This window comes from Scomber japonicus, chromosome 24, assembly GCF_027409825.1.
Source record: "Scomber japonicus isolate fScoJap1 chromosome 24, fScoJap1.pri, whole genome shotgun sequence".
NCBI lineage: Eukaryota > Metazoa > Chordata > Actinopteri > Scombriformes > Scombridae > Scomber > Scomber japonicus.
In genome coordinates, this window is record NC_070601.1 from 12,535,889 (window position 1) to 12,550,279 (window position 14,391).

The 14,391-nt window shown below is 39.2% G+C and overlaps 1 protein-coding gene across 1 annotated transcript in view; it reads left to right on the forward strand.

The window, feature by feature from the left end:
* The first annotated feature begins 4,691 nt into the window (after positions 1-4,691).
* The window catches only part of LOC128354552 (gamma-aminobutyric acid receptor subunit gamma-3-like), a 95,583-nt gene continuing 85,883 nt past the window's right edge, over positions 4,692-14,391 (forward strand). Inside the window, exons 1-2 of the mRNA XM_053314767.1 lie at positions 4,692-4,747; positions 5,203-5,357. Coding sequence (XP_053170742.1) covers positions 4,692-4,747; positions 5,203-5,357 — 211 coding nt within the window. The remainder of the gene's footprint in view (positions 4,748-5,202; positions 5,358-14,391) is intronic.

A 14,391-nucleotide genomic window follows, 5' to 3' on the forward strand; every position in this document is an offset into this window, starting at 1 on the left:
AAAAACATGGAATGCAACTTAAAAGGTGAAAGAAAACTGTATTTGGATGATTGTCATGACAAGAGTCTTCTTCATTTATGAAAAATGAAAGAGGGTTCATTTAGGGCAGCTTGCCAACAGAAATATTAGAAAAACATCTTTGGCCCATTTAAACTGGGTGACTGGACAGCAGTGGTGGGTGTGTTCAGGACAAATTTAGGATTGAGTATGTGTACTTTAAATGAGTTTTGAGCCCGGGTCACTCAACTTAGAAACGAATATTCACAGTTGAGAGACCAGTGCTCGAAACGCAGAGTCACATACAAATCAGCAGACTGATGCTGAGAGTTTCAAGTGTGTGATTCAGTGGACTCACCTGAGTTTCGGTCCCTATTTAGGCAATCAAACCAATCCACTACAGCTCCAGAGCCCAGTTCCTGACCTTTGACCTCCCTATGTTGGGGAAAAAAGAGAGAAAGGAGACCAGAGATTAATGAATTATTATTATCACAATATTTTTCTGCAATTGTTTCCCTCTTTTTTCAACATGCTATTTAAACCGTTTTAGATAAATCAGATTTGCCAAAATCAAAGTGAATACAGGCCAGGAAGCTGAATGTAAAGGCTTGTGAACAGCAGAAAATTACACAGCTGCCTGCCTTTACTAAATATGTGCTTGTCTGTTAGCAAGCTTGTTAGCTTAGTTGCTAACTTGTGGGTCAAAGTGGTCAAAGTTCACAAAAGTTAAACATAGAATCAATTTTGCTGCAAAATATCGCTGCTTTTAATGCTGGTGCGACTAGGCATGAAGATTTTGGGAAATTGGGACGAATCTCATCTTTGAATCATGTAAATAGACTTTCTTCTGTTCAACTTGACAATTCAGCTCTTTGCTTAAAAGGCAAAAAAAGACGATATTTAGATTCTTACATTTGAGTTTTAAGCCCTTAGAAGTAGAAAAAAAAAGTCTGATGTTGACTTTCAATTTTTGTAGCATATGTTTTTGTGTCAGATATCTTTTTCTCAATGTTTGTGTACATGTTGAAGATTCTTTTCTTCTTGTTGCTTGTAGAGGAGCTTACATCTGAGCAGCTTTTAACGATTGAGTTGAGTGTTTTTGTTTCTACATTTCTACATTGACTTAAACTGGAAGCAATGAGCACACGTTATGATATTTTTGACTGGAGCCCACCGCGGCACCGCATGTGTTGGACTATGGTGAGACATACTCAGGAACAAAACTGACACATGCTCCCAGCAAAAGAATCACTGCTTTAATCTCATGGATTTGAAACAGTGTGTACACTCTGCTCCATCACCTGCTGCTGGGAGCATTGTCCCCCAATAACTTTGTTGGCGCTGAATAGACATTTATGGCTTGCACCACATGTAAATAAAGATGACTTCAGCTGCTATTACAGTACCTGCTTTGCTTTGTGAAATTGGGACCTGCAGTGGATATCTTTAAGATATCAGTTAAAAGAATGATTTCCAAAGCTGTTTTATGAGATTTTTTGTGCCATAATATCCTGTAATGTTTTTGTGCTGGCTTGGTTTGATGTTGAATCTGCATTTAATGTTAATCTAAGGTGTTGCTACTTGTCAAATGCTCAATGGGTGTCTATCAGCAATGCTAATGTTAGAGTGCAGCAGCAGTGTAAAAGGAAGTCCAAAGTAGTGCAGTCGAAAGGCAACCTGTACTATGTCTGTCTAAGGTTGCCATGGCAGCAAGTCCAGACTTCCCGTTCCCCATTAACAACCTCCAAACTGCACATCTGTTCCTCTACTCCCTGTTTGTTTCTGACTGCGCTGCTACACGTTATCAAGTGAGAAACACAGCTGCTTTTGTTTCTGATAAAGTTCAGGATCATTTTGTTTGTCGAACAGCTCCAGTGCTGCTCAGAACAAAAAAACCTTTATTTGAGCTGTCTGAGCCTTACTTTGAGTTATGTTACCAAAGGGAATGAAAGTGTAAGTAGCATTTAAAGCCCCCTGATCACCTGAGTCTATTTAACCTGTATTTTTCCTACAATATCCTTTAAAATACTTACAATTATTTGGAAAAAAGCAATGAAAATAGCTGAAAAACATCTGGAATCAGATAAGAAAGGTGTGTTCGAGTTGAACAAATGTTCAAACATTCCTAACCTCAAACAAGAAAAGAATGTTCATTGTGCCTACATGTGTCCATACAACGGGTGCCCCTATCTATCCACCAATCCATCCATCCATCTATTTAACCATCCCTTTCTTCTCTATTGCTGGTCAAGAAACAACTGCCTGCCCCTCCCTCCTTCCTTCAGCCACTGTGACAGACTCATCTGCCATACATCTGTTAGAAAAGGGATTTAGTTCCGCTTAAGTTGCTTTCACCCGTTCAGGGGGGCCCCTACAGCAAAGCGCTTCACTCCAATTTAAGCCCCGACTGGCCAGTGGATGACAAACGGTTGTTTTTATATGTACTGTCTGGACAGCTGTGGCTGATGCGTGTTAGGGACAAATTTAGGATTGATTATATGTACTTTATCCAACACTAGCTCATGGAAGTTTGAACTTGGGTCTCTCAAGTGGGGAATGTAATACACATCCGGCAGCCAGCTTAAAGAGACTTACACAGGACCATGATAGCAACAGTTGTCTATCAGAGAAACGCTACACATGTGCAAGAGATCTTTTTTTATTTTGAACCATCATGATTTGATTACTTCATGGAGAGAAAACAAAGTGAGACCTTTGCTTCAATTTCTTTGCAAAAAGCCATTGAAGCTGTAGCCGGGCTTTACAAAGTATTTATATTATTCATTATTTGTTTTATGTACTGTATTTGTTTTATGTATTCTATTTAAAATGAGCAAATAAAAAATGAACAAAGACGGCATTGGAGAATTAATTGGTGCACAGCTGGCTGTTGTAGCTTACACGTGACTTTGGTAAATCATGATTATACAAATGCAGTTCTTAGTGGCACTGATTTCATTCCATATTGATATTATTTAACTGCTTTATCAAAGTAATTCTAGAGATTGCACGTATGTTTCCATCTATGTCTGCTTTTATAGATGCAAAGCTGTCAAAAAAAGTGTAATGTAACCAATTTCAGCTTCCTCCTCAATCTCTTAGCCCCCTGAGAATCATTTTGTATGGAATTATCCAAATGATCTTCATCATTCTAATTTAGTGCTGTGTTGCTTTCCTGTTTTAGGTTTTATTGAGCTAGAACATCCCTATCATTCCTAAGAGAGAGAGAACTCATTAACTCATTATTGAAGGGAGAAGTCATCAATTTTATGGGGCGATGAGGAGTGCATGAATAAAGTAGCAGTGTAACAAATGACAGCTCCAGTATCAGTTCTTTTAAATCAGTAATCCCTCTATTAGTGGTAGTGGAGGTGCTGCTGGTCAAGAGGTTAATCCTCCGGTTGCAGCACTGCAGTCAAACTCTTAATATTGATACACTGGACTATTTTACTTGTTGTTGCGCATTTGTGGCCACCAGGGGGCAGCGCAGATTCTTCACATGCATGAAAAATCTCACAGGTTTGCAGGCTGAACAACACTGGCCGTCCCACTGAGTTGTGCGCGATATGACTTATTCTGAATGTTGGGGGTGGTAGTGGAGGAGGATAGGGGAGGGGGGGCTCACTATGCCCGACATCCTGGGGTGATCATCATTTGGCAAACAGCAAACATCCATATAAACAAAAATCAAATGCGCATTCAGTTAAACTGATCTCTGATCTCTGGTGTTTTTATGACTTTGTGCTCACATTTGATACTTTTCTTATGAGCTGCATGGTGAAAATCTGAAAATGTGGATAAAAGTATTCTCCTCTACCTTTCATCAAATAACTCTAACTCCTGTTTCTGCGCATTCAAACCAATTATTAATGATTTTTTAAAAAAAGAAAGATTGATGAAGATGTTTAAGCGCGGCAGTGGTAATGAAATAAATAAATGTTTTGCCCATGACGTAGCCTGCACAGCAAATACAAAGGTGGATGTTTTGCATTTGTTTTAATAGGATGCAGATGTGCTTCAGGTACTGTGTGTGTATAGCCCGTGCACGGTGTATGAGTCACGCAGAATGATTATCTCCTAGGGTTCACCAGCATCACCACCAGCAGCATCAGCACCACCACCAGCACCAGCAGCAGAAGCAGCAGCAGACAGCGTCACCCAACCACTCTGTAGCCCACACAGGCGTTAGAGGAAGGAGGGCGCTGCTGGCTGGCTGGATCCCGTCGATTGCTTTCTCTTTTTTTTGTTTTTTTTTGTTTTGTTTTTTCCTTCTCCTTCTTCTTCTTGTGCCCCCCCCCCCTCCTCTTCTGCTGATCACACTGATTGATACATCTCGGTGCGCCCTGGTGGAACCCCCTCTACCCACCACTTCCAACCTCCAACCTCCACTCACACCCCCCCTCACCCCCTCCCCAAAAAAAGAAAAAAAAACTGCAGGAGCTCGGAGGCACCGAGGGGACCGCTGTGCTGTGCTCGACCGCAGATGACACGCAGAAGAAAGTGTGTGGGCGGATGAGGAAGTTCAGAGCGCGGATTGATGGTCACACACCTACTGTACTGGCACTTTATCACAGCTGCGACGGCGGCAGGAGTAGAAGGAGAAGAAGGGGAGCACCGATTGCTTCTCCATCCTCCAAAAAGAAAAAAACACAAAAGCCCTTCTTATGACCAGGGGGTGATCCGCGGATGGGAAAATGACAATCAAGTTTGTGGTCATCCTCTTGTTACTTCTGCTCGTTCAAGGTGCTCGGTGAGTCTCATTTCTTTTCATATTGGCATGATCAACAGCTGAGAGTGTTTCTTTGAAGCTTTAAAAGTTGAGGATATAGGTGTATAATATATGAATGAAGCTGCGTGTAGGCTGCTTTATTTTTCTAGGGGGCTTTCCCCGCGCGCGCGCACTCACACACACACACACACACACACACACACACATACATGTACACACAAAAAAAATGACAGCATCCATTTATCGTCTAAGAATCATTGGTGTGTGTGTGTGTGTTGGGGGGGGGGGGGGGGCTGACAATCATTTGCAAGATTAAAACCCAGAGCATCATCATCATCATCATCATCACTGCTGCATGTTTTTTGTTTTTTTTTGCTGCTGCGACAAAGTTTTTTTTTAATGACAACCGTGTTTATTAAAGGGGAGTCAATCAAGATGATTAACGACCCCCCTCCCCCCTCCTCTCCTTCCCCAAGTCCTGATCAGCTGGAATATGGCGACGACGATGAAGATCTCCATGACACCACTGTCAATCAAATGCTGGTCCCCAGGTCGCACCAGGAGGATGCCACACTCATACTGAACAATTTGCTCAAGGAATATGACAAAACGCTCCGGCCAGACATTGGAGGTAAGAAGTTGTTTTTTTCTTTTTTTTTTTTTTAATTAATTAATTTTCTTGACATTGCATCAGAAGTAATTTGGGGGGTTGCTGGTGTAAAATGGGGTGCTGTCCAGGGTGCTGAAACTCGTGGTGGATGCTGATGCTCATTGTACTGGGGTGACATACTTTGAGAAAAAGGTGTGTGTGTGTGTGTGTGTGTGTGTGTGTGTGTGTGTGTGTGTGTGTGTGTGTGTGTGTGTGTGTGTGATAGTGTGGGTGGGTGGGAGCTGGACTTCCAAATCATACTCTGATTGCACCCACGTTATTGCCGGCGTGCAATCAAAACTAGGGGCTTCCCATGGTAGACTATTCCTCTTCTTTGAGGCAGGGAGGCTGGATGCTAATCATCGGATTGTGACTGGTTTGATCCCTGGAGTGTTCTCATTGTGACTGGAAAGGAAAGCCCACCTCGCTCCCCTCTATAGGGTGAAGTGTGTGCTCATTACCAGAGTCCCATTTATTGTGACTGCTGCCTTTCAATAGTCATTGGAAAAATCAAACCAGATGTTTGAATGAAAAGTGGAGTGATAGTCACCTGGGTGTAGTAAAGTTCTGATTGTTGGTTGGCCCTCACCTCTGATTTCTTTGTGCATGTTAAACTCAATGTTTAACACTTTTAATGATGTTTAAAATGTTTTCTGTTGTTCAATAAATGGACTTCCAATTTACAGTGTTAAAACTAAACTACATCCTCAGAAATGACCATAAAACACACAAGCAACGGAAGCAGGAGTTGCAACAGAGACTAAATATATTCATGAGTAAGGTTACTGGTCTCTAATTACACTACAATTAGAGATATGTATTTTTCATGTCCAACTTGTGTTCAAAAACACCCTTAAAACCTGATTAAAACAGGCTTTAATGGTGTTAGGGGAAGGTCGGAGTAATTTAAAAAAAATCACAACAGCTTCAAGACTGGTTAACATAACATTATATCAACTCTTAGCTTAGAGAAAAATGGCTCTGATGGTAGATGTGTGGTTTATTTAGTCTTTACTTTTGATTTTAGACACATGGTGAGAAAGAAAGTGCTCTGAAGATCTCAAAAGCCTGTGGTGAGCCTGTAGTGTCTTCTCTGGCAGAACCACTATCTTTTTGAATGCTTTTAACATTTTTACAGTATTCCCTTTTACCTCCAGATTCAGATTTTGCTTTTAGAATCACTGAGAAATATCTGAAGAGCATATGATATGTGGAACTCGTTTGGGAACCTCCACTCTCAGTTTTGGGGTAAACACAGTGTTTCGTAGCATTTTAGATGCTATTTTGTTTCCCGCTGCTTGCTGTGGTGTTTTATTCCCCCCACTCGCTCTATCTGCCTACACATCAACATCAAAACAGGCTGAGGTAGACTTCGAGTATTCCTGACAAGTTCCTTACACAAACGTAATTTCCCTCAAAAGATATTCCATGTTTTCTATCACGTTTGGCCTCCAAAGTATCTACTGGATACAGATATTGGACACCAATACAACACCAAAAGTGAGTAAGTTTTAACTGCTTTTACATACAGTTCAATGGTTCCAAACCTATGGGTTCCTTTGAAGGGTCATGGGATAAATCAGAGGGGTCACGAGATGATTCATGTGGTAAGACAAACAAGACAAAGCTCTGCTACATAAATTTGTATTCATATTTTTGGCTTTCTCTAATATTTAGATTTTTGTGATTTTTGGATATGCAACTGTTACAGTGAAAACATCTGGAGAATTTGGAGGGAAAATTAGTGAGAAGGAGCTCCAGCTGGACCTGCTTACGAGCCAAAAACTTTTAACAAAACATTGTGATTTATAGCATTCTCATGTTTATTATGAAAAATGTTAATCTGAAAAGTAACTACAGCTGTCAGATAGATGTGGTGGAATAAAAGCACAGTGTTCTAGGGATGGAAATAACGATTCTTTTCTCAAGGAATTAGTAGTTTAGTCTATAAAATGTCCGAAAACTGTGAAAAATGTCAATCAATATTTCCCACAACCCAAGAGGCAACCTCAAATGTCCAGATCAACAGTCGACAACCCAAACATATTCAGTTTACTGTCACAGAAGATTAAATAAACCAGAAAAAAAAAACACATTTAATAAGCTGGAATGGGAGATTTTTTGTATTTTGCCTTAAAATGTACTCACAAAGATTAACCTATTATCAAAATAGCTGGCATTTAATCAACTAACCACTGCAACTCTACAATATTCTCTCTGAAATAAGGTCAAGCACAAGTATAATGTTCAATGAGATGCCTTTTACTCCAGCCCTGAAAACAATAGTATTAAAGTTTAATATATGTTCAATAGAATAAACTAATCTTACGCAACTCCACTCCTAACTCTTCTAATTAGTATGTTTTGCTACAAATATTTATCTCTCAGATGCAAAGAACTTTTGGGTTTGAAGTCACATATTAAAACTCTAGTGTGTGACCCTCCTCTGTACCTTAAAGTTGTTGCCGCTGAGCCTCAGAGGTTTCATTTGTAATGGTTTCATTTGGGAGTTTTAGTTTAGCGGAGACGCCACAGATGAAGTTTGTGGAGAAACTCTAGGGGGAAACACTAATCTTCAGATCATTAAGGGTGTTTATGTGTGTTCTGGGGTTCTTTAAAATGCCCAAGCACCCAGCTTTTACTGTACTAACCTGGTGGGAACTGATTATTATTTTTTATTTTTTTGCCTCCACTGGCTCCCTTAGCTTGGGTTGAATCTGCCAGCTCGCCTCGTGGAGGGGGGGAATCTCCCTCCAGCTCTGCTTCCATAATTAAGGATGAAATTTTGATGAGATCCAGTTGACAAACCTCGACGTCGTCCATGAAATGTTAATGGCTTCGCAGGATAATGTGAGGCAGTCGGAAACACGCGGGCATGCGTGTACGGGGAAGAAAACACATGCGTCGAAACACACACACACACACACACACACACACACACATACGTGCACACACACACATAAGCAAACACACTCCAAGATGATGCTGAGTCAAAGACAGATCTGGGACATTTAAGTCATTGTGAAAAAGACTGGGTTCAGTTGAGAACTGCTGCAATGAATTCCTAACACACACACACACACACACACACACACATTTATACACACACTCTCACAAGGCAAGTACACTCACATATACAGCCAGCTTCTGATGTCGTAACAGTGTGGCTTGTTTCCGAGATACATCTGGATTTTGTCTGAATCAAAGTCATCATCTTCACACACACACACACACACGCACACACATACACACACTATCAAATAATGCTTTTTCCTTTGCCTCGTTTTAAAATGAGAGCTGTAGTTTTGCTTGTTTATATGCTGCTGCTGCTTGTGCTGCTGGAAGTGCAGCCAGAATACATACTGTTGTTTTAAGTGTTTAGGTACATTTCTGTATTAATTGGGCGTCGATTTAGAACTCAGTCGTGTGTTCGTGTCTCACAGAGGAGCTCACCTCTTAACCAACTGAAAACAATCTCTTTAAGCCAAATTGAAGCAAGGGAATCTGGGAGTATTACCACACACACACACACACACACACACACACACACACACACACACACACACACACACACACAGAAAGTATATGCTGTATCATGTTATTTGCATTTTTTTTTTTTTTTAAGTTTAGCATTTAAATCCAGAAATGAAAAACAGCTCCTTAACTTTTGACCAAAATCCATCTGGAGATACATGTCATACTTTTTAAGAATTAAATAGAACAAAGGATTTGATTATAATATCTAGAACTTTCATGTAAAACCTCTATGTAGGGATATGATCATATTGCTATTTATTCTAGGGCTGCAACTAATGGTTATGTTCATGATCAATTTAGGTGTTATTTTCTCATGTCTGAAAATAATGAAAAATGTCAATCACAGTTTCCCGAAGCCCAAGGTGGCATCCTCATATATCTCAAGTGACTGTCTACAACCTAAAGATATTTAGTTCACTGTCATAAAACCAGAAAATATTGACATTTGAGAATTGGAACCAGACTATTTTGACATTTTCTCTTTAAAACATGACTGGTGAATGGTTAATAGATTATCAGTGCAGTTGGTGATTAATTTAATAACTGTTGTTATGGTTGCAGCTCATCAGGTCATATTCTCTGGTACATTAATGGCTTTAGGTTTTAAAGTGGTTGATAAAACTAAAGCACATTCTCAGACATGACCTGAGTCAACACACAAACCTATGAAACAGACTTTACACAAACTGAAGATTAATGAGTAAATAGGTTTATTGCAGTGCCATTTGAATTGTATTACATTGTACAGCTTTGTGTTTAGCCTGTGCTACTCGCTCTGTACTAACTACAAATACTACTAGTAGAAGGTCAGAATTCGAAGTAGAGCAACTTTCTTCTTTTCTGCAATGAATTCTAGTCCTTGTCACCAGCAGCATCAGATGTATTAACATATGAATGCTTCTGTTTCTGAGGATTTTTCCATGTAAAGTGAGTCAGCAAAAATCCACTGTGAGCTGAGTCAGTGTAATGAAGTTAAAAAAGATGCTTAGATTGCGTAAAGTTAAGGTTGGCATAATTAAGAAACATGACCTACATGAACATTTTTGTGTGTTTGTGCTAAATGGATTTAAAATGTTCTGTTGGCTACTCAAACCTAGTGGCTAAAATCTGGATTTTGTATCTGAATAATGTCACATTACCATAAGCAAACAATGATGTTTACTTCCAAAATCTGCTATCCGAATATAGATATAAAAATTCAACCGGTAGCACAAAACAATGCATATTGAAAAAGTCAAATTTAGCACTTTCCCTTCTCTTTGAGGATAATTGATATCTCAGCTGTCTTTGCCTGGAGTGATCAATTGTCTCTCCCTTCAGTCTGGCAAAAAAAGAGGCATCAGTGCTGCCTCATTGTTAAGATTATGCCTTTCTTATTGATTTATGTTGTTGAGTCATCTGAAAAACCATCAAAGTACAATCCAGTTTCACAGCAATGAAGCAGAAATTGAGAAAATAACAGTGGAAATTCAAGACAGAACCTAACAGGGTTATTATCTTAGTTCCCTTGTTTGTTTTCCTGCATTGTCTTCTAGTCTTGTGAAGTCAGCAGTGAGTCTAATCTTCGTATAAAGTGGGTGACTGGTCCACTTTCGGAAAAGGGAGAAAAAAAAAAGTGACCCACATTTTCCCCTCCGAGCTGAACAAGTGTTGAGCCTCACCTTAACTGATAAGAAGCAGTTCGCCTTTAGATGGGGATGAGATACTTTTGTGTCCCTATTGTGTCACTTTCCTTTTGGGTTCAGAGTGTGATCGCTGTGTGCGATCTGTGTGATCCTCGTGTGCTCATGCATGTATGTGTGTGTGTATGTGTGTGTGTGGGAAGACCTCGGAGCATTTGAGAGTGTGTCAGTGGGTGTGTGCTTACCAGGGAATGGAGGACAAAGCGTGTTGGTAGCGCAGGAGCTTTGTACGCTGTGAGGGCACTGCCGCCTTGCACATTTGGAGTTTCAGGAGCTGGAATGATTCAAGGAGAAGTTAGATCTAGAAATACACCGGCAGAGATGTGATAGGGTTGGCTTCAAAAGAACCTGTGAGTCCACTGACAACCCTCTTAGGAAGGCTTTAAAAGGCAGAGTGGGCTTTCATCAAAACAGCAACAAACATGTCAAAACAGAAAAAGAAGTAAGGAAAAAAATATTCAAATCATCTAATAAAAATGTTAAATATGCAGAAACACCTCAGCTGACAACTCACAGTTGTTTGTTGTCATAGTAACGCAACATGCTTTGTGACTTGCAAGTTTTTCCAAGGGCTCAGCAGTAGGGATGGGTCTGAAAATAGTCCCTGATTTTTTCCCGTTTCCTGTTTGAGTGACATGTGCTAAAAAAAGTACAGTGTCCAGCTGTTTCGTTGGAATTACAGAGACTTTTTCAAAGTTGAAACTTCCTGTATTTAAAGTTCGACATCCTCAGTAGCAACTAATGGCAACATAATGTTGGGAGGATTTTGATGTTAATGTTGAAAAGTGTGAATGTCATGAATATTAGCTTTAGCATCAGTGGTTTGAACTAAAACCCAAATGTAATTAACATTAGCGTTAGCTTGCAAGTTTGCTAGTTGCTCAAGTATTGTTCTTGTCAAAATAAATAGGCAGCAATGTCTCACAAAGAGGGAATGGACATAAGGAGAACTTTGTTGACAAAGAGTCAAGAGTTAACTAGTGTCAATAAAAACAGTAGCTACAAGTTTGTTTCTTTACTTAACGTCAAGTATTGAAAAGTGCTGCTAGCTAAGATAGCTAACATCAGCCCTGAGTTTAAAGCATTTTCACTAACATTTTCTTTTCAATATTGTTATTAAATGTAATATAGTGTTAAAAATAAGTTATTGTAGATAGTTGCTGATATACTGTAGGGGCAGTTTGTTCATAGACATATACATACGCTATTCACAAGAAAAGATGCATTTTAACCAAGTTGTTTTGTAATGAATAAAATTAAAACTTGGAAACAAGCAGCAATAGCCACTATATGACTGAAAAGACTTTGAAGGCACACTCTTGGACAGCCAACTGGTCTCAAGAGAAATTACTGCTTAGCAGCCAAGTGTGGAGACAAAACATCTGATTAAGCTATTACCACTTTAAGAAGCTGTCCTTATTTTAAATCCCTCGACTTCTTAGAGACAACAAAGTGAAATAACTCGGCCTCATCTATTTAAACTCAGGACAAATCCAGATAACACAAAGTCCAGAAAGTTAAGCTTGTTCACTCACTGTTTTTCACTCTGATTACGTTTCATTTCATCCTACATGCAAATACAGTCGATGTGACAGCTCTTCAATATTACCAGGTATCAAAATCCGGTTGCATGGCAGCCTGTGAATGTGACTGAAGGCTGTAATTGCCCATAGCTAACAAGCTATTGATCTACACTGACTGACCAGGTCGCTGCAATCATATTCACTATTATTGCCTCCCTGAATATGTCTGGCGCTTACAATTAAGTCTGGGGATGGGAGTGTGTGCATGTCAATAGGAGATGTGTGTTTCTGGATGTGTGCGTGTGTGCGTGTGTGTGTGTGTGTGTGTGTGTGTGTTACCGACAAGCAGCATCTGTTTGAAGTTGTATCCATCTATATTTATTTATTCATTTGCTTATTAAAATTATTTTTAAGATATGTGGTCACAGATTTGGCTTTCCTTGCACACTTTTTAGTGGATATTTTAAATGCGTGTGTGTAGTCTGTGTGTGTGTGTGTGTGTATAAAGAGAAGTCCTTTGGTTCAGATAAAAGCCAGGTGCCAATCAGAAATAGAAACCAAAGCTGCTCATTGGTTTGCAGCTGCTGCTTCCTGTCTTCCTCTCCGTCTCTCTCTCTCTCTCTCCATCGGTTTCTTAATCAGTCTTCTCCCCCTTTATATCTCCCCCGATGTACTATCAGTTAATGTACGTTGCTATACAATTCATCTTAATATTTGTGGTCCAGATTTGAAGGTTTTTCAAATTCAAGTGAAAGTTTGACCCATTTTGCACTGTCGATATTAAAGTCCGGCAAATCTACTTCAGATGTCATGTCAGATCTGATCACAGTGCAACATTTGGTCACATCACTCATCACCTCTGCTCAGATTCTTGTACATTTTAAGTCAACAGCCCCACATTCTCCCTTTGTTTGATAAAAGATTTAGAAGTATCCTTTGTTTTATTAAAGCACAAAACCACTGGAAGTCAGATTTGAAGCAATCTTACCATTATTTACTAAGTGAGTTCAGGCTGAGTTTATATTCTTTTTGGTTCCCAGAGCACTAAAATAACAAGGATATGTTTGCCTTGCACTCCAAAAGCTGAGATTTCAGCTTTAACTGGAAATGAGTAGAAGATAGAAGGATGAAAGGGAGATTTTCCAGTTCAGAAATGTTAGACCTTCATTTTTCCTCCCCATTATATATACAGTACAAGCCTTCAAACTCATGTATCTGTTACTCAAACTGCTTGTTTTAATGCAGGAGTGTTTTCAGTCTGAACGCCCACTAAAGCCTGCACTTCTCCTGCTACCACAAGTCAAAAAGTCTGCTGTGAAAATGAAAAATATACTTTATTTTCATTTTAGAATAAAAAGATAGATTCGATTTGTTGTCAAGGACATCCACATGTTATAAAAGCGCACTTTCACTTCCATATACTCATGAATTCAAAGGGAACAAACACTCTTTTAAAAACTGAAAATAACAAGATACACAATATGACCTTAGCTAAGAATAATGAGGAGTGGGAAGGTTACTAGAAAATTAAGAAAAAGGAGAAAGAAAGAAAAAATATGAATATATAGTTTCTTTTTTCCTCTCCATTTGCCAAAGAGTCAACATTGTACACAGTGTTTGTTTTAGATGTTAAATAAGTAAATAAAGATAATAAGTGATGGATAATGTGAATTCCACAATACAAAATCTGTATGAAAATGAAAAGGTAGACACATTCCTAGCAAACAAAGGAAGCATGAAGGATGAATTCCTGAAAGATGAAACAAGAATTCATAATCTACTTAACATAGAACTCTACTACTGGCATAAAAATAACATTTTATGGTCTCCTGACTTTTCCTCCAGCACAGGTCAAAACTGTGCATATTCATATGTTATTTTAGCCAGTGGAGCACAATGATCTCCCTATATATGGCACAATATTTTCTGAAAAGAAAACAAAGCCTGTTAATGATCTGATATACACTGCAGGACAAGTAAGACATGCTGGACTGTTTTGCATTACGGCTGAAGCCTGTGGGAGGTTTGCTTATGATTTTCATGCAATATGCTCAAGTCGCAGCCAAGTAACTTCATACCTTCTGACAGGATGCAACCTTTTCCTGCTAACAGCTGTTATACAGAAAAGCATAACACAAGACAGGTGAATATGTTATGTAATCAGGACAAGACTCCAGACACTAGAAGGTGAAAATTATAATATTTTTTTTTAATATTATAATAAATTATGTATAAATTCAGAAACCCCCTTTCTTTTTCTTCAGGCATATCACA